Source organism: Typopeltis vanoorti, chromosome 24 (assembly GCF_054136105.1).
Source record: "Typopeltis vanoorti isolate ZY-2024b chromosome 24, IOZ_Tvanoo_1.0, whole genome shotgun sequence".
NCBI lineage: Eukaryota > Metazoa > Arthropoda > Arachnida > Uropygi > Thelyphonidae > Typopeltis > Typopeltis vanoorti.
Window position 1 is genome coordinate 47,427,785 of NC_143572.1, and position 20,964 is coordinate 47,448,748.

Sequence of the window (20,964 nt, forward strand, 5' to 3'; positions counted from 1 at the left end):
CGGACTTAGTTGAATAATATTTTGTGGCGTCCACACACTTTCATGTCTTTTTTCTTCTTTCTCGTTTACATCCCTCCTCCAGATTTTTTCTTTTGGCGTAAAAAAAACAATATTCCTAAATGGATCGAAATCTGCAAATCGCGTACAGGCATCTGTTGAAGAAATAAGTTCTCTTTATTTTAGTTCGAATTGGACTAAATTCTCAAATTCTCAGGGTAACTTAACGTAAGAAGCAGAGCTATATTTCGCCCAAATCATTTGAACAATATGTGGAGACCTGTAAGGAGGAAGCCATCTAGAACTTCAACTTCATTTTAATAGGATTGGACTGAATATCTAAGGTAGTTTTTCTCAATCTTCTTACCCAGGAGAAACCCTTGAAATAATTTTCCGGTCTCAGGGAACTCCTGCATAAAAATTATTATGTATTTAAGTTTATTTATGTATAATATGTAAATACACTGGTGCATGCACATAAAATTATCCAACTATGAAGAATGTGCATAAAATTATATATATGAATGTTGTTATATTTATATTCGAAGCCGTTCATCGCAACAAAATGTTGCAATGAACTTATTCATTTTGTAGAGAACTTTAAGGGATCTAATTTGATATAACAGTTGCAATATCGTCAACCAACATAAAAACCACTTACTTGATCACACAGTGCGCTGCTGTCATTATCCATTGTTTGTCGATTAGCACACCGCCACACCAGTGACCAATTTTCCCAAATTGGGGATGCGTTAGGTGAACGCTAACCTATGAAAATTACAATAAGAAAAAACTAAATAATGATCAACATATTATTTTTATAATCATTGTAAAATAAACATCTTGCAGATAAATCATGGAAATGATGAAATATCCTAATGGAGGATTTAGAAATTAGTTTGAAAGAGACAAACAAACAAAAGATGGAAACTCGACAAGATAACATTCCGAATTCCTGTTAAAAATATACAGTAAAAAAACTTGAAATACTTAGAAGATTCTATTCTGGAAGCATAGAAAGGTTTTGTCATCCTTGACTTGGATTAGCGTAGAAATTACGACTGAAATCTCATTATTGTTTCTCAACGTATTTCCTTTAAACTCCATTAAACACACACACAAATCACATTCATGTACAGATTCGGTTTGTTTTGTCTAAAATTAATAATAAAACATTATACAACCTAGAAATACACATTGCACAAATTCATTTATAGAAATCCATTTGCTAAGTAAAAAAGAAACATTGCATTTAACAGTTTCCAAGAAAGACAAATACCAACTATTATTCTAACAGTTATTATACGTATACGAAGATAATGAAATATAGATAAGATTAAACTCTAAATGATCATCGCTAAATGAAATCAACTAAGGAGCTAGACGGAGATGTTCATTATCTGCAACTCTGTTTACTACACACAAACAGACAGATACCTTGAACATGATATGTTGGATATCACGGTAGTCGAACAACAAGGTGTTCGGATTCTTGATGGAGCAATACCAGGCGATAGTAGAGTAGAAGAAAAAGTGCATGAAAAACTGACTAAATATATCGATCTGCAGGATTGAAATTCAACGACTTTGGAAAAAAAGAAAGCAATAACAGTTCCAATTGTCATGGGAGCTCTAGGAGAAATATGAAGAGCATTTATGAAATATCTGGAAAGTTGAGCCTCAAGATATAATCCTATTTGAACTTCAGAAAACGACACTTTCAGGGACATCTCACATTTTACGACGATATGTAGTCGATATGTTCCCTATAGGCCTTTGGAAAAGGCCCAAATTGGACTCACTTGTCAGTCAATTTCCTCATTTCTCTTTGACTGTAAATTCTGTTAATTGAATATGCAAATGCTACTACTACTACTACTACTACTACTACTACTAATAATAATAATAATAATAATAATAACAACAGTAATAATATTTTTAGGGTTGTAGATTGCATATTTATTTGTTGAAAATGCAAACATAGCACTTCTGAATTTTAAATTAAAATATTTTATTTAAAATAAATTATAATTTAAATAAAGAAATTTGTTTATTTTTAAAGTTCTATTTAAAAGGGATTTTAAATGAAAAATAATGAAGAGTAATTACATCAATGAAAATCATTGTACTAAACTTCATGACTCTATTATTGCTGACAGGTAACCGATTTTATTTATTTATTTATTTAGACTTTTTACTCAGCGAATCCATAGTTAAATTATATTCTTTCTCTTACGTCCTGTTAAGATCTCTCAAGTCTAGAAAACTTCAAAATATCACGAACTTTGGCCATTTTTTTTTCTTGAATCCTCCTCGGAACTCCGAGTCGATAATAATATTATAACACCTCCATGGAATAAGGAACTAATTGAGATGATGTGGTTGTAACTCTCTTATGAAACTTGTTCTTTTTTTTCATTTTGTTCTACTTTTCGATAATTTTCCCACATGAATCACTTTAACCAGTTAAAGTGAATAATTCCTAGAGGAGTCTAATAAATGTAATAAAAACATGTTTATAGGTTTTCATTCTTAATAGAAATGATAACAGCTTAGGTTAGGTTAGGTTAGGTTAGTTTATAATGAAAAAAGTAAGGAAAGTACATCTTTTGCACGCAATGAAATCAGAAACCAGAAATCATTATAAACTAACCTAGCCTAACCTAAATTAGTGGGGTTAGATTAATGGGGATGAAAGATAAACGTTGTTGTGGGCCGAGCTTAATGATTGCGGGCAGATAAATGGGAATAATATATAAATCAGAGCGGAACTGATCAGTGTCTTTCTCCATTGACGAGGAAAGAAGTACAGCAACGACATCTATCTATTATTCCCATTTATCTGCCCACAACAACTTTTATTTGTTATCCCCATTTATCTGCCCGCAATCATTAAGCTCGGCCCACAACAACGTTTATCTTTCATCCCCATTCATCTGCCCACCACAAATTACGAGTACACTCTGGTTCGACATGCGACATCCAGGTTAGTTTTACGTTTATAATGATTTCTGGTTTCTGATTTCATTGAGTGCAAAAGATGTACTTTCCTTACTTTTTTAATTATAAGTTAACCTAACTTAACTTAACCTAAGATGTTGAAATTTGTATTGAGAATGAAAACCTATAAACATGTTTTTACTACATTTACCAGACTTCTCTAGGAATTATTCACTTTAACCGGTTAAAGTGATTAATTCTCGTAAATTATTCACTTTAATTGTTAATTATTAATAATAACCGGTAATTGTTAATAATAACCGGATTTATTACTTTAACCGTAACACACACACACACACACACACACACACACACACACACACACACACACACACACACACACACACACACACACACACACACACGCACGCACGCAATCGCCGGCGCCTAGTATTTTTCTTGTGTGTGCGATTAATTTTCGGCGCTTTTCCAAAAAACTTTTTTTTGAATAAAGTGTGAAAAACAAATGAAACCGCTTTACAGTATAATGTTACCTACGGATTAGTCCTGCTTATACATTTTTTTTTTACACGGAACTCAACGATTAATCATAAGTTCATTTATGATATATCAAAAAATAAAGAACTATTTTAGGTATATTTTCAATAAATTTTAATCAAAAATTACAGTGATATAATCGGGTCCAGGATACAATTTCAGTTCTTCACTTCAGATCTTTCCGATCTGAAAGGGCCCGAACGGAAGACAACGTACATTCATAATTATATGTACCATTCGTTGTTCGTTTAAACTCTTATCTCATATTTTTTGACATCTTTTAAGCGCCTTTTCTTCTGCGGCGCCTGTGTATATTGCACACTTCGTACACGCCACCAGCCGGGCCTGTATATATATATATATATATATATATGTGTGTGTGTGTGTGTGTGTGTGTGTGTGTGTGTGCAGTGGTGAGCTATGGAAATTTTAACTGGCATCGTCGAACAAAAAAAAAAAAAAAAAAAAGGAGCAGGATAAAAATAGGGCATGTGCTAATTTTTATTTTCAAATTTGGCGCATTCGTTATAGAGGAGTTGAAACAATAATTCCAAATAATCACACTGCCGAATAGACTAATTTTTGTTAGGTTACCGTATGAGTTTGTCGCTTATGTTTCAAAAAAAATTTTTTTTTGGGGTTAAAAATAAAAAAGTAAACAAGAAGAACAAGGGGCTATAAAATTTGAGAAAAATTTAACAAGGGGCTCCTGCGAGGCCCTTATAGCTCACCACTGTATATATGTATACTGCATATTTTTTATGTATCTCCTAGTTTTCTGTAATCCTAGAGTAAATTAGTATCGTGGATGGGCTAAGGATTTTTTTAAATTTTTATTACACACACAAATATATACAGTATATATATATATATATATATATATATATATATATATATATTTAAATTTTTTAATATTTGTACATAATCCAGAAAACCTACCCTAGAAGTCAAATATGGAACTTTATAAGCCATTTCAGGCCTCCAATAAGCAGAGCGGTGATTTCGCAGATGAAATTCATTTCCCACCCAAAGATAATCACACAACATACACGTCCACGGCGAGATTCGAACCCACGGCCTATTTGTTAAAGAGGGGATACTCAACCCACTCGACCAACGATGCACTTACTTGCCGGCAACAAATGCCAGCAAGTAGGTGCATATTTCAGTGAGTGCATGTTTATGATTTATTACACTTATTATGACGAAATAGTAGAAATTTGAAATTATTTGCAAGTTGAAAACGCCACCGTTTTAAAATCAATAAGTTGTTTCTACAGCCCTGTAGAAATGAGGTTTGCTTCCATAGCGGCAGGGGGGGGGGGGGATCGCCAGAAGAAAGTCCGTTACAGGCAAATCGGCCATGAGAACACACACAATTTACAGATACGAAAATAATGTTGTTGGTGATGGTAGTGGACGGTAGATGGCAGTAGTGTCGTTGTTTGTAGTTGAAAATTCAGTAACAGAGATGGTGAGATGTATGTAGCAAAGTAGAATGCCCTCCCACGATGAGTCCTTGGACTCCTTGTGGGTGTCACAAAAAAAAAAAAAAAATCAGCTAATGCCTTTTATTCCCGTATAGGGAGTAGGCGAGGCCGTTTTAGTACTATCTAACTTTTTGGAGACTGAGTGGGCAGTTCAATCTCAACTGGTAGCCAATCAGAGATAGCTGGCCCTTTGTCCATGCCAAAAATCGACTTACTCGAAAAAATGCTTGGTTCCTCTAGTCGGCGACTAGAATCGAACTCGCAACGCTCTTTCTTCGGCCAGTTTAGCGCTGAGGAGTGTAAACACCACTTCCCCTGAACTACATAGGCTAACTAGATCACATAATAATAATAATAATAATAATAATAATAATAATAATAATAATAATAATAATAATAATAATAATAAAGTTCAATTCTAATCACCAATTTGAAGAACATCTTGTAGACCTTTCTTCGGCCATTTCCAGACTTAGTCGATCTTTGGTGCAGGCAAGTAGGATTTTACTCCGGAACAACGGATTTTAACTTCCCAACTCAAGAAATTGTTTGGAGTAGTTATATATTGCTCACTTTCTAAAATAATGTTACCATTAACCTAGACAAGAGGAATGGATACAGCATGATACTTTTGGATTTTGCTAAAGCTTTTGACAGAACAACATGGAAGACTGTTGCATCAATATATAGTTAAAAGGGGGCCACGAGATGGTGGAAGATGTCCGTCGTACTTTCTTCCCGAATGCCAATGAAATCATTGCTATCTTTGGTGGGGCTATCTGTGACGGCCAACAGTGTAGATTCGCTGCTGCATCCGTTTTTCAAAAAGCTAGTAAGGGTTGCAATGATATCCTACTCCCTTCGAGGAATAAAAGGCGTTAGTGAGTTATTTATTTATTTAAAATCAGAATATTGTCATTTTTTGACAGAAAGTTGTTCAAGCTTTTGGTACCACTGTTCTGTTTTGGTTTAGTATCCTGGATAAGTAAAATAACTAAATATTTTTTTCCTGTCAGCATAGCATAATGAATTCTATTACATAGTGATACGTGTTTTCTCTGCAGCTTTGTTTAGCAGGGGACGGAAAACCGATCCATATTTCTTTAAGATCAGCTAATTCTCTTCAGTAGAAAAATCAGGTAAAGATTCTTCCCATTTGCAAAGATTCGAGCTTAGTTTATCTAACCTACAGAAATTTTCATTCTGAAGACTGTGCTAAGGAGCTTTGAGTGTTATACAATATTTGTTACATAATCACTAAGAATACCTATGCTTTATTTTATGCGATTTCTATGCACGAAAAGTTTTAAACCTAGAGTGCACTGGGTGCAGTAAGAATTAGATATTCGAATTAGACTTGGAGACAAATTATGAAACTTTTTCAATTCACTTCATGCCTCTAAGAAACAGAGTGGAGTTTCACATTGGGTGATGAAAATCATCTACCACCTGAGTATATTCATAAATATCCACGTCTACAGTGGCATTCGAACCAATTAGTAAGCTTGTTGGTTAGTAAACAAGTTATTCTATCCAATCGGTCAACCAAGCAGAAACCAAAACAGTTTGTTTATGCATATAACAAAACAACGTTATAATCGCGTACACAACACACTTCTCTTCAGGAATGAGTTCAAATTATTATTATTATTATTATTATTATTATTATTATTATTATTATTATTATTATTATTATTATTATTATTATTATTATTATTAAGGGAGACTTCCAGGGAGTCAGGGACTCATCGAGGGAGGCCACATATTACACGCACCAGCTATCATACTTATTCTAGAATTCATTCACACTGCTTTCACTCACAACATCCAGTGGCAATCGATACCAATCACGTACACCTATGACAGAAAATTCTAACCCTCACTCCCTTCTTAGCGGAATTCATTCTCAGCTTCGAAGGATGCCCTCTTCTCCTTTCCTTTATAAAATAAAAAATTCCATCAACTGAAATCCTGTATAAACCTTTCAGAAGTTTGTAAGTCTCAATCATATCACTCCCTCTTTCTCCTGTTTGCTGGTGTCTGCAGTCTACAAATTCTCAATCTGTCTTCATAATCAGTATTCCACAATCCTGATTTCATTTTTAATACCCTCCTTTGAACTCTTTCTTCACTCTATCAGAATCACAATGGAAATCAGGAAACAAGACCTACGCCCAATAGTCCAAATGAGGCGTTATCAAGAAATTTAAAGAGGCAAAATGACATCCTCATCTTTACATCCGAATGTTCATTTCAGCATTGCAATTATCTTTTGAGTTCTATTTGCAATCTTTGCTACGTGGCCTGAACTTCAACTTGCTATCTACTGACACTCCAGGATCCCTAGCCTCATCAGTTTCTTTAGCCTAGTCCCACCAACATAATACGACGTTGGATATATAATCATGCTGAAGTGACTTTACATTTACTGACATTGAACTGACATCCACTTTGCACCACCATTTGCTGGTGCTGCAAAGATAGATAGGGTAATCAGGAATGCTGCTAATGCAGCATTCCTGATTACCCTACCTATCTTTGCATCACCAGCAAATAACTGTATGTCGCCTGTCAAATCCTTCCCAATATCATTAATGTACACATTGAATAACAGTGGACCGAGGACTGATCCTTGTGTTACACCACTAGTTACCTTAAATCTTGCAGACTGACATCCCCCGTATACCACTTTTTGATATCTGTCAGTTAGCCATCCTCTTATCCATGCTAATATTGTATAACCCAAACCAATTTTCTACAATTTATGCAACAGTCTATCATGGCGTATTCTGTCAAAAGCTTTAGCATAATCTAAAAGTATCATGGTGTATCCATTCCCCTTGTCTAGTTCAATGGTAACATTGTTATAGAATGTGGGCAAGTTGCCAAACACATGATCTTCCCTTAGTAAACCCATGTTGTGCATTGCAAAGTAGAGATTCACTGTCAACCCATTTCTGAATGCGGACCATAACCAATGGCTAACCAATTTTTTCAAAATATTCACCACCACTCCTGCGATACTAATTGGCCGATAGTTGGATACATCGGTCTTTGCACCACCCTTGCACAATGGAATTACCATACATTCCTGCGGAATCTTCCCTGTTCTGAGACTCATATTAAACATCCTGGTCAAAGGAATGATCAGTTCAGCTGAACACTATTTTAGCACACGTGCTGATATTTTATCAGTCCCTATTGCTGAACACTTATTCAGTTTGTGCAACAGCTGTAATACCTCTTCATACAGCTGAGTTTCTTCAGAAGAGATAGCAGAACTCAATGTTGCACACACAATGTTGATAGCTATTAGCAAAATGGTCACTCATTAGTTGAAAACTTTTTCTGCATCTGTCACCCTCACACCATCTGTATGCAGAAGAGTTATTCTTTCATATTCATTCTTTCGTTTACTTGCAGCAGCATATCGATAGAATTCTTGTGGGTTGTCTTTAGCTTGCAGAGCCAGTTTCTTTTCATACTCCTATAATTTTCATAACCATAACAGACATCATCCTTATGCAGACGGTATTCCTTCCACATCATCCATTTCTTACGAACCTCTTGCTTAATAAGATTACACATCCATTTGACTCCTACTCTATTTATTCTGCCAACTCTTGTGACTCATTCTGATATCGCATCATTTAAATATTGTTTAAATGTTCCCATGACTGTCGATATTCTCCCCATCTAGCAACCGATACCATTCCGCTGAACTCAGTATACACTTCATTTGGTTATAATTTACTGCTTTGTAGTTTATCACGTAACCTTTTTTGAATGGAACATTCATAAACTTCATCACTTCCCAAGTATACTGCATGATCACTGTCACCAACCGGAGGCAGAATAGTTACATCTTTAAATGAAACACCCTCTGACACTATAATCAAATCTAACAATTTTTGACTTCTGTCACATGCTGCATGAGGAAGTTGTCCTGCAAGAGCTCAATAAATGCAGTTTCAATCTTCTCATGAGATTTTACTGCTACTCAATCAATATTTGAATAATTCATGTCTCCCATTATGATTACTCCTTTCGCGCCCATCGTCAATATTTTGTGGTGTATTTCTTAATCAGTATTAAACACTACTATATTATACTTGTTTATTCGAAAAAAAAATTGTTAGTTGTTTTATAATATACTAATTATTTTAAATGGTTTAACTTAGAATAATCAGTCTAATTCTAATTATTTGAATTATTTTAACTGATTAACTGTATATTTGATAGTATAACTTTGTATATTTCTTCAGTATGAAAGTATTTATGAATAAAAAATATTATATTATTTTATTGGTTTGTCTTACCAGAGCAATTAAAAATATATGACATACACAGTTGATACTGAGTGCCGATAGGGGATTTGGATTAGAAACTTGTTCGTCGTCTGCTACTGCCGCAGTATGTCAAGCACTTTCAAAAATAGCTCAGGTATGTGTAATTTAAGATGCTATGATAAATCTTATATTAAAAATAACATATTATTATTACAAATCAGATATCTTTGGACTTAAATAACATATTTTGAAGTATATTTTGAAACCGCGCATATCATATTATATCATGAAAGAAAAAAAAAGTAGGAAAAAAAAGTAATATTCTGGCTAAATTTAGTTAATTAATGAGCGATCTACATACAGTGTTCAATTAGAAATATCGCCTGCTACTCCTGTTTATATTTTGAATTTTTTTTAACACATTGAATTCTATGCTATACACTGTTCTTGGTTCATTTAACTAATAAACGGAGAACGGTGTTTTTGAATGACGAGTCGAAAAAGCAAATATTTCGGTAAACAATACATACACCTTCAATTTCATATGATTTCGGTAAGCCAATCAAAACGATCCTCCCTCCATGTTACCAATATTATTATTTTTTTAAAAATACGAGATGTCGATGGAATCAAAAGATCCATCACTGGAAGTAATAATATCTGTTTCATCCAGACTGAAAAAATCATAGAACAGATTATTGCATTACTAGAATTTTAATTAAGAAGGGACGTCAAATTATAATGATTCATGTACATTTACCGAACAATATCAATTATTTTATATAAGACACTAATGTGAAAAATCCATAGCACATGAATGCTTTATGTGAGCAATTTTAAATTAATAAATTATTTTCTAAACTAAAATTAAATTTCATGAAAGGAATTCCTAGAGAATAATTGATATTGGTAGGTAAACTTGTGATCGTTTTGTGTGCAGGGTTGTAAAAAAGAAATATTTCGATCAGTTATTTTTTACAATCCTGAACACAAAAGATCACAAACCGATACAATTAACTCATATTGTGGGTGGATCACAGATTACATTTTTGTTGTTGTTGTTGTTGTTTGTATCAAACCACCGCACCAGAGGATGCAAAAGCTATAGCACATTAGTGCTGTGTATGGGAAAAGGGAACTTTGATCCACAAAGAACACAGAATGGATAATAGTCTATCGCCAAAGGGGGCATTGGGTCTATCACCAAGCCCCCCCTCTTTCCCCCTCTCTCGTTATCTAATACATTTCCAAAGTAACGAAGAGATTTTATCAACATCCATATGCTGCAGTGAAATTTGAAGCTACAGATTGCTTAAAACTATTTTAAACAAAACTATTAAATAATAATAATTCATTAACAACTTCATGCCATTAGAATACTTTCTAACCTATTCAATCCAGTTCGGATTAAACTGAGTTGGAGAGTATTGCAAATAAAATTAAAAAAAAAAAATTAGGGCACGTTGCAAAACGTTTCCGAGAAGAATTAATCGATAAAAATGGGGAAGCAGCTTAAAACATTTGCACATCTCCTCATAAACAACTTAAAAAAGTCCAGCAAATTGCTTCATGACAGTGAATGTAAAGAGCACACTTCAATCGACTTTAGTGATGCTAAATAAGCAAACTTACAATAATCAGCACCAGAAACGTAATTGAGCGAAATATTGTGCCGTTGCACACCTTATGTCAAACGAGTGTATCATTAAGATGGGCTATATTTGTTTGTGATTATTATAACTGGAAAAAGATATTAAAACACTTCCGATGCTTCCAAATTTAGTCTCTTAATAGCTAAATTTATTTCTTTTCCAGATTACTGTAAGCAATAAATATTCGATTCAGTTGAAATATTCGTGGTGGGTCTCGTGCATGAATTACGTAATGCAATTTTTCGGATTTGTAGAGTCCATTTCCCATTGGGTCATGATATTATAATATGATTGGCCTACAGCAACATAATGTTTAATTCCCTCCACACACACATACACACAAAAAGGTTAATTAATGAACGATTCGGTATCGATTATGTTATTATATGATTGCATTGTATATTGTGTGTGTGTGTGTGTGTGTGTGTGTGTGTGTGTGTGTGTGTGTGTGTGTGTGTGTGTGTGTGTGTGTGTGTGTGTGTGTGTGTGTAAGAATTCAGCCATAATGGTGCTTATTAATACACGACATTTCTCATATTTCTTCATTTATAAATGTTTAAATCGTGTTGAAATGATTGTTATAATTTTTATGTTAATCTACCTAGGAAATATTGCGAACCTATATATAATATATTAGTACCGTGTGTTGGCTAAGAGTTAGACAATAATCCCTGTTCTGGAGATCAATCATGCTTTTTCAAGCTACTTCACAGGTTTCCAGTAAGTAGGTATTCTCACCCTAGATGGTAGTCTCACCCAGAACAATGAAAATCAGTTTCTTCCACACTAAGGCATTCACAAACATTAATACCACCATAGGATTTGAACCCATAGCTAATTGAATGAAGAATAGAAATGCTATCCACTCACTTTGTACTAGGAAGTCATTAAAATTATATTTTAAAATCTTTACTAAAACTATATAAAGTGAGAGAAACCGTATAGTTCAAGGATGGTTTTTTTTTAGTAGCTGTGCTGTATATTTTACTCCTTATTTAAATCTTTCATTATTTAAATAATATTTGATTAAATAATATTCGAAGTGAACTATCGAAATATTTATAGTTATAACCTGAAAATAGATAATTTGAATGTATATCAAATACGCCAATTATTACTAAACTATTAAACTAAAATAAGTATGGATGTTTAAAATAGTCGCATAAAACCATAGTGTGAGAAGGAGTTTACTAACTGGAGTATAAAAGTAGTTCGGCTTTAATATTATTACAGATATTGTTGCTTAGAAGATCTAAATTTGGTATATAAGTTTTTTTTCAGTTTTATGGATAACAATATTTCTTCCTCTGCTAAATTTATCTTGAATTTTATTGATAAAATTTCATCTATTGACAGAACTGATTGACTAAGCGGGCACATCTTGTAAATGCAGCAGTCAAAACAGATCCAAGATTACTAGTGGAGTTCATTGTAAATCAATTCGCTTCGAACGAGTTTTGAAAGCATGTTCACTAAGTGTGCACAAGATCATCTAGTGACATTCTTTACAGAAATTAATCTTATAGGATCTTGGTAATTAATTATTTGATTATTTTACGTCATTAAATCTTTGGTTTTCATAGTGAATTTTAACAAATAGCGGATATATTTTAACTCATAAGTTTGCTAGTTACATATATTCCTCTTAAAGTACACCTATTGTTTTTTTCTAAACAAGATGTGTTTAATTATAACGAAATGATGAAACGAAAAAAAAAAGAATTTAATACAAACATTTTATAATTAGTGATAAGTATCTCATCACATGATCAGAGAAATAGATCATGTGATGAGATACTTATCACGAATTAATAATGATGTTCTCATTTTACACCTCTCCGTATATGCATCCAGCTGAATACTATCTGCTACATATATAATATTAGTCATAACAGACCATTGAACCTAACCAAATTAAGTGACAGATGAGATGATATATCTTTCCTTTTATGCTTAAACGGTTATCAGAATACATTATGGAAAATTATGGAGACAACTACCGTGTTAGAGCAAAACTAAAGTTTAATATAAACTAAAATGAACACTCGACATTTCGACCTTCATATCGAGGTCATCATCTGGAGCATACACATATATACAGAGAAAGCTGCACTACAATCTAGATGGTTTGCTAAACTTATATATATATATATTTTTTTTTTTAATGACTAAAAAAACGAGAATTAATTACAAGCTTTAATGATAAAAAAACAACTAGTTTCGGCTTTTTATAGCCTTCATCAGGTATCTTTTTAGGAAGAGGAAACAATAATAAATAAAAAAAACCCTGAAGATTCTAAAAAACTGAGAAGCACAGATAAATTGCAGTACATAATTGAAATAAAAAACGTTGTATTAATATTCAAGTTGTTCTATTTTACGTGCCATTGTTTGTTGTATGCGTGGTAGCAGACTCGAGAACGCCAGTACTGAATAACAGCAGTATGGCTATCAGGGATATTATAGCTTAAATTGTTGTTTAAATGTTCAGGATTAAGGACGATCTCCCTGGATTCCACTATCTTTCTTTCAAATTCATCATGGCAGTGGAAAATGTTTTCAGATCTATCCCAGGAAATTGAGTGACCTTGAAAATCATCATGAGGATTGTTAGAGAAGAGAATATGGCTGGATAAAGCACTGGTGATCTTTTATAGGAGATGTCTCTTTTATGTTCCTCCATACGAAGTTCAATAGACTTATTAGTTTGACCATAATAAGGAACATTACAGTCACACCATAGTTTATATACGCCAGGATATTTCAGATTGTGATGCTTAGGCTTAGGATGGCTTATAAGAGATCGGATTTTTGGAAATGTAGTGAATAACGTCCTGATGTTGTACTTCTTAAGGACTTTAGCCAATTTTTGGGAGACCGAACTGATTTACGGGATTGAGATGCTACCTTTAAAATTGGTAGTTTCTGTATTGCGGTGCCTAGGAGGATCTATAAGAAATTTCTTAATGGTTTTTTATAATATCCATTTTGTTCAAAGACAAGTGAGAGATGATTAATTTCTTTTTGAAGTTTATCTGGATCGTTTAAAAGAAAGCGTGCTCTGTGTCCCAAGGTGGAAATAGTTCCGAGTTTTTGTGGTGGAAAATGATGAGAAAGACTGTGAAGATATATTTTAGTATGTGTTGGTTTTCTGTACATAGAGATTCTAAATTTTCTAGAGCAGCGTGAGAGTTTTATATTCAGGAATGGTAGGGAGTTTGCATGTTCTAGTTCGGCTGTGAATTTTATATTTGGATGTTGGTTATTGAGATGATGAAGAAAATATCCATGAGAGAGTTTTTGCCGTGACTCCATCTACATAACGCTTCCAAACTTCTGGTTTAAACGAAAAGGACGATATAGCTCTTGTTTCGAAGTTCTCAAAGTAAATATTCGCCAGAATAGGGTATAAAGGGTTCCCCATCGCCAAGCCCTGGTTCTGTTTATAGATGGTGTCTTGATATCGAAAGTAGCCAGATTGAACGCAATGCTTTAATAAAGAAAACATTTTTTGGATAATTTATCCTTTAGCAAAATTAATACTTCTTCAGTTGGTACATTTGTAAATAATGAAATAATATCTAAACTGGCTATAATATCATTCTTGTTGATGGATATATATTTTATATGTGATACAAAGTCTATAGTGTTGTTGATGAACGATCAAGACTTATTAGAGAAAGACTTGAGGTATTTTGCAAGATGTTTTGACAGCTTGTAGTTTGGAAAGTCAATACCTTCCACAATTGGGCGAAGAGGAATGTTTTCTTTCTATATCTTTGGGACTCCATAAATACGTGGTATAAATGAATGTAGGGAGCGTAGAGAAAGACATACATTGCGAGGAAGTTCACTTGTATTCTGTAGTAAATTGTTAGTACGGTTTTGTAGTTCACTTGTCTGATCTTCCTGTAATATTGAATATGTGTCAAGGGTTACCAATAATTTTATACACTTGGTTATTTTACTCCTAATCCCAAGTAAGCAAACAGTTAAGTTTGCGCCTGAACGTAGTTCAAGTCTAAAGGTGGTGCAACACCAGGGAAACTCATTGTAAAGGTGGGTACAGCTCTGATCACTATTCTTAGTATTTTGCATAATGTAAAGCACATCTCACTAAGAGATGTATACTGCAATACATTATGGGAGGGGTCACTACCCAGACCAGTTTCAACCTTTTTTGAGGTCTCCTCAGTGAGTAGCTAGACCCTAAATACCAAGGTTATAGTAATACGGAGTCTTATCAACTTTACCTATATAAGTTGATACATAAGTTGATACAAGGTGTTTTTTATTTTGAAAGAATCTCTGGAGGAGATATAGATGTAAATCAGTTTTTTACCTTTAGACTTGAACGTACGTTCAAGTCTAAAGGTGGTGCAACACCAGGGCAACTCATTGTAAAGGTGGGTAAAGTTCTGATCACTATTTTTAGTATTTTTCATAACGTAAAGCACATCTCACTAAGGGATGTATACTGCAATACATTATGGGAGGGGTCACTACCCAGACCGGTTTCAACCTTTTTTGAGGTCTCCTCAGTGAGTAGCTAGACCCTAAATACCAAGAATAGTGATCAACTTTACCTATATAAGCTGATACAAGGTGTTTTCTATTTTGAAAGAACCTCTGGAGGATCATTTACAATGAGTTGCCCTGGTGTTGCACCACCTTTAGACTTGAACTACGTTCAGGCGCAAACTTAACTGTTTGCTTACTTGCGATTAGGAGTAAAATAACCAAGTGTATAAAATTACTTGGTAACCCTAATATACATTATTCCCAAGGTAAAAAATTGATTTACATCTTTATCTCCTCCAGAGATTCTTTCAAAATAAAAAACACCTTGTATCAACTTATATAGGTAAAGTTGACAAGTATTGCATTGCAGTATATTTAGGGTCTAGCTACTCACTGAGGTACAACTTCATTTTGGCGACATATCCCTTAACTTAAACAAGTCATATGTCGCCGAATTGAAGCCTTTGGCTCTTCATATATCTAATAATTTATTAGGACACCTCTCGGCAATACTCATAGAAGGGTTGTAAGTTCTGTTCGCTACAAACTGGGTATTAACTAGGTCTACCTACTCACTGATGAGACCTCAATAAAGGTTGAAACCGGTCTGGGTAGTGACCTTCTCTCATAATGTAGAACAGAAATACAGCTCCTAGGAGCTAAGTTCACATTATGGGTAAATATCAAGAATAGTGATCGGAGCTTGCTCCACCTTTGACATGAGTTGCCTCAGCTTGCGCTACCTTAAGGGTTAGTTGCTGCAGTATCCAGGTATTTGCTTACGCTTGGAATCGCCGAACTTTATATAGTTTCTACTATATTCGGCATGAAACTTTTTGAGTTTCTTATTCGGCTAAGAAACGATATGGGATGTAATATCCCTTAACTTAAACAATGTATATTTTACTTTCTAACTTAGCATAAATATAAAAAAAAAATGTTAAAGTTCTTGAATTTTGATTCTTTACATTCATTTTACGAAATATTTTGAAAATTAATTATGTTTATATTTTTATCATCGAAAAATATTTAATCAACGTGTGTTTTGGTACTTGTTACAGAGAAGTCTCAAATGCTGAAAACGTGTTATATTTTTAAATTCTAAGCTCTAAAACTGAGCTCAGCTGGTTTCCGGTAATGACTTTTGATGAAAGACCTGAGTTTGAATCCCGTCTAGGATGCTATTAACCTGTACCAGATTTTTTCAGTCGAGGGTGATAACCGATCTCTACTGAGGTGTTTTTTTTTTTTTTTTTCCCCTGCAAAAAGGCAAACCCTTCAGAAGAACACGCACATTATACAGACTACAGAAATAAGGGTTAATCATCTTATTTCGCCTGATCTAGTTTCGAAAGCATGCTTGGTACAGTAAAAAATCTACGCGTAGGTGTAAAACAAACAGATAGATTTCGTTATTATAAAAGCATGGTTGATCAATATTATTATTACATGACACCTCCATGGAGTTTCCGGACTCATTGTGGGAGGCCCCTCCATACATACGATTTACCATTTACACCACACTACACAATCTACCGCCTTTCTTCTTCCTGTTTTTTTGCCCACCCATTTCAGTCGAATGTTTTAATCACATTTATTGCTGCCTATTTTTTGTAAGTTTATTTTTCTGCCATGTTTCTTTCTGCTTTGATTATTATCCTTGCGGCTTGTCTGTTAGTGGATGACGAAGCACTTGAGTATTTATTTAAATTCATTTATTTAGAAGATTGAAAAATCCTCAGACTGACACTAGTTTCTCATAATTAACTGACACTGCTAGAACTCAGCAAAACGATTGTTTGCACGTCATATAAAAAATAAGTTTATACAAAAATTACAAAATAACTTTTTTTTTTCGACTTGGAACACAGAGGCAAAATGCTAAAGCAAATAGAAATAAAAGTAGCTGTGGCATGTATCTAAATTTATTCTTTTCATAACCATGTGAATGCGTAATTACAGTTATTTTTTTAAATCCGATCTTAAATTGTTGCATACATTCATTCACTTCTACAGTAAATCTATTTAAGCAATTTTAGATTATTTGCACCTTGAAAGCACGTTGAACACTTCAGCAAGCACTCTTTCGCTTACTAAAACTTGCCTAAAAAGCAAGCACACAAATTTTCTACATGCCAAAATTTACGCACAGATGTCAAGACTATTAAAAATTTCTTTCCTCCACTGGTAGTCGGTTCTATAGATGCTCACTGAATGTCAAATAGATATCTTTAAACTTGACCGAGACCTTTGTCACAACGTGTACAGATAGTAGGTTTACGCGTTGTGTTTCTGCGAAGGCCAGTGTATACGTGAAGCCTTGAAAGGGTGAGGCGAAATTAAATAGGCCATAATAGAATTGTTTTTGATTTTTCTTTTTATATTGTTTTAACAGCATGTATCACGCTTTCTCATTAGCTGATAACTTTCTTGACGAAATAAAAAATAGCAACAAATCATTCATCAATCATCTTTGGAATTTCTTGACTCGGTAATCGTTTCATCCATCTCTATAGTGAGTGCCTGGACTACTAATTTATTTATTAAAAACAGATCTATTTCTGTTAGAAATTAGAGTTAAATTGTTTATGTTTGAATCGTTGTCGGGCATAGTCATCATAAATATTAAAATTCGATGTGTTTTTAACTATGAGTCACCGTAGCTAAGTCAGTAGGATAGTACCCTTGTGCTCGGAAGAATTGGTTTCGAATCTCTTCTAGGACGCAAATATTTATAAGAACTTTTCACTAGAAGAAGAGTTAGCCGGTATGAAAGGAAGAAAACGCTGTTTTTTTTTTTCTTGCATGATAAACAAACACTGTCCATAGAATGCACGCGATTAACAGGTATGGCATATTATGGGAATAAGAATTAACCAACCGATTTGGTTTTTTCGAAAACCGCATGGTATGGTGGGTGTGCCTGTGTGCAAACTTAAAGGAATAGCGATGATAAAATCAATGCTGGTTTCATTACTATAATTTTACCATAACATATTTTACAACGTTAAGTCAATAGCATTCATGATCTGTGGTAGAAAAGTTTTCTGAGTTGGTTTGGATTAGTTGAAATTACAAAAGAAGCAGCTAAGGCTACGATCCAGTGAATAGCTTCTATTACCCTGTTGGGATTGCTTGTTTAAAGGATGAATATCTGGAGTTTTAAGGAGTTACAACTTTCTATCTTTTCTATCTTCATATGACACCAGAGCTAACCTTCATTTGAAAAGCCTTTATAAAGATTCTTTGCTTCCGAGACGAGTTTAAAAAAAAAAAAAAATCAGGTAGTGTTTAGAACATTAAACTTCCCGAGAAAAATGTCCTCTTTTCGTATTTTTTAATTCGTTCAGTATATAATGATATCACTTTCAGAAACTTTAGTTCCTTAGCGCAAATTTCCTGCTTACTGGATGAATAATATTAACATTAACATATTAACATGAATAATATTAATCCAAGTAGTAAGTGATAACTTTTAATTCTTTCTGTCTTCAAAATGGGGTATATACGAGGCCTGCTCAAAAGTGTATCCAAGTTAATATCTTTGTGCAAAAAATAAAATCCTTACTGGAAAATGCACAAAAAATCACTTTCAATTTAGGTGTTCGTTTTCTAAATCGACAAAGCCGCCCAGCAAATTGTATGTATGCCCCATATCAACATTTTCCTACATGCGTTTTCATTAAATCGCAAGTTTATTACTTGTTTTGCCAACTTTAAAAATGCAATGTAACACACATGCATGAATTCATAGTTACTAAGGCAGCTCAAACATTGCTACAAAAGATTTTTTTCCCACTTTGTTGATTCACTACAGCAGACACGCTACACAGTGAGAGATATTTTAACTTATTATCCGGTGGTCGCAGTTGGCCTTGTGACAACGGTGAACTGGCAAACAAAATAACGTAGGAACTGCCCACAATAAATTATAAAATATTTATTTTTTTAAAAATTGCTTTCATTAATACCATCCTTATTACTTCTTTTATGAAGTCTTTTCTCACGATATTAACATGATATTATGCATTTTTTATGTGACTCCCAACGCACGAAAGATTATAAACCTATACAGGGCTAGGGGATTTTTATTACATTTTTATTTTTAAAAAAATTTCTTTTTATTATCATCGTCAATCAATTTCCGGATATGTACCTTAAAGGGATATACATATATAGGATACTTACGATGATAGTATTGCACAATTATGTTTGCATTGTTACTGATCTCCTATCATCAATTTTCTTGCAAATTAATCATCACTTGTGAACACTCCAATATTATTTTTATTACATATTTTGTTTTAATGAAAATATTTATTTATTTTTTCTAATTTTATTAATTTTATCTTTTTTTGTATTAATATTTACATAATCTGTAAACTCCACTCTAGTGACCAAACACGGAACTTTTTCAAGTGCTTCTGGCCTCGCCTCGTAGCGATTATCACACCGGGCGATGAAATTCATTTCCTACTTAAAGATAATCGCAAATATCCATGACGGGATCCCAATGAACAGCCTATTGAGTTAAGGGGATAATAAATCCTTTATTATTTCAAAGCCGAATAAGAAACTCGAAGATCGAAATCTAAGAGTTTCATGCCGAAGAACTTCCGGCGAGTTCAAGCGTAAGTCAACACCTGGTAGCACAACACTAGGGCAACTCGGAGCAAAGGTGGAGCAAGTTTCGATCACTGACCTTAATATTTTCTCATAATGTAAAACGCAGCTCCTAGGAGATGTATTACTGTTTTACATTATGAGTGAAGGTGACTACCGATACCGGTTTCGACCTTTATTGAGGTCTCATCAGTGAGTAGGTAGACCTGGATAATACCAAGGTTTAAGCGAACCGAACTTACATACTTTACTATACGAATTGCCAGAAAGGTGTTGTCAGAGCAGCCTATTGATTGGAGAGAGGATCCAAGCACGTTTGTTGCACTGTCGTGTAATGTCGACATTACACGACACGTTATTTTGCTGCATTTGCCGCGCGCGTTTCAGAAGCATTTTTATCGGCGATCGTATTCGATGAATAAAAATGATACCACTCGAATGATTTCAAGAAAAAAAAAAAGACCATGGCAGATATTTAGGCCCATTCTCATGTCGGCGTCAGCCTACTGGGAAGTTTCCGGTAGTCCGTAGGGCGAGTCCACCCCTGCCTTACCGGTAGCTCATTATAAACATTCGATCCTCATAAACATTAATTGTTTTATTAATTCGAATTAATTATTAAGACAGTTGTATTGTGCAATAATATTCAAAGAGCAATTACAATATTTAGTATGAATATTGATGCATACGGACTGTGCCGTGTGAAGGGTATACTCATGTAGGCAAATTTTCTTAGCAGAATAGTTACAAATACAAGGTGTAATCCAGTCTTCAAACTAAAGATAACGAAAGCATAAAGTAAGGAATCGAAGGGCACGACCGCGTTTAACTAACATGAAATGAATGAGAAACAAACAAACTTTTTTTTTAGAAATTATTGATTTGAATGATGAT

The 20,964-nt window shown here is 33.9% G+C and overlaps 2 protein-coding genes across 2 annotated transcripts in view; one reads left to right on the forward strand and one right to left on the reverse strand.

The window, feature by feature from the left end:
- LOC150093164 (trypsin-2-like) overlaps positions 1 to 20,964 on the reverse strand; it is a 39,264-nt gene that overhangs the window by 17,110 nt on the left and 1,190 nt on the right. The window contains exon 3 of the mRNA XM_090414166.1: positions 659 to 765. Coding sequence (XP_090270292.1) covers positions 659 to 765 — 107 coding nt within the window. The remainder of the gene's footprint in view (positions 1 to 658; positions 766 to 20,964) is intronic.
- LOC150093165 (trypsin-1-like) overlaps positions 9,373 to 20,964 on the forward strand; it is a 379,787-nt gene continuing 368,195 nt past the window's right edge. Inside the window, exons 1-2 of the mRNA XM_090413723.1 lie at positions 9,373 to 9,428; positions 12,283 to 12,459. The gene's annotated coding sequence lies outside the window, so the exon portion shown is untranslated. The remainder of the gene's footprint in view (positions 9,429 to 12,282; positions 12,460 to 20,964) is intronic.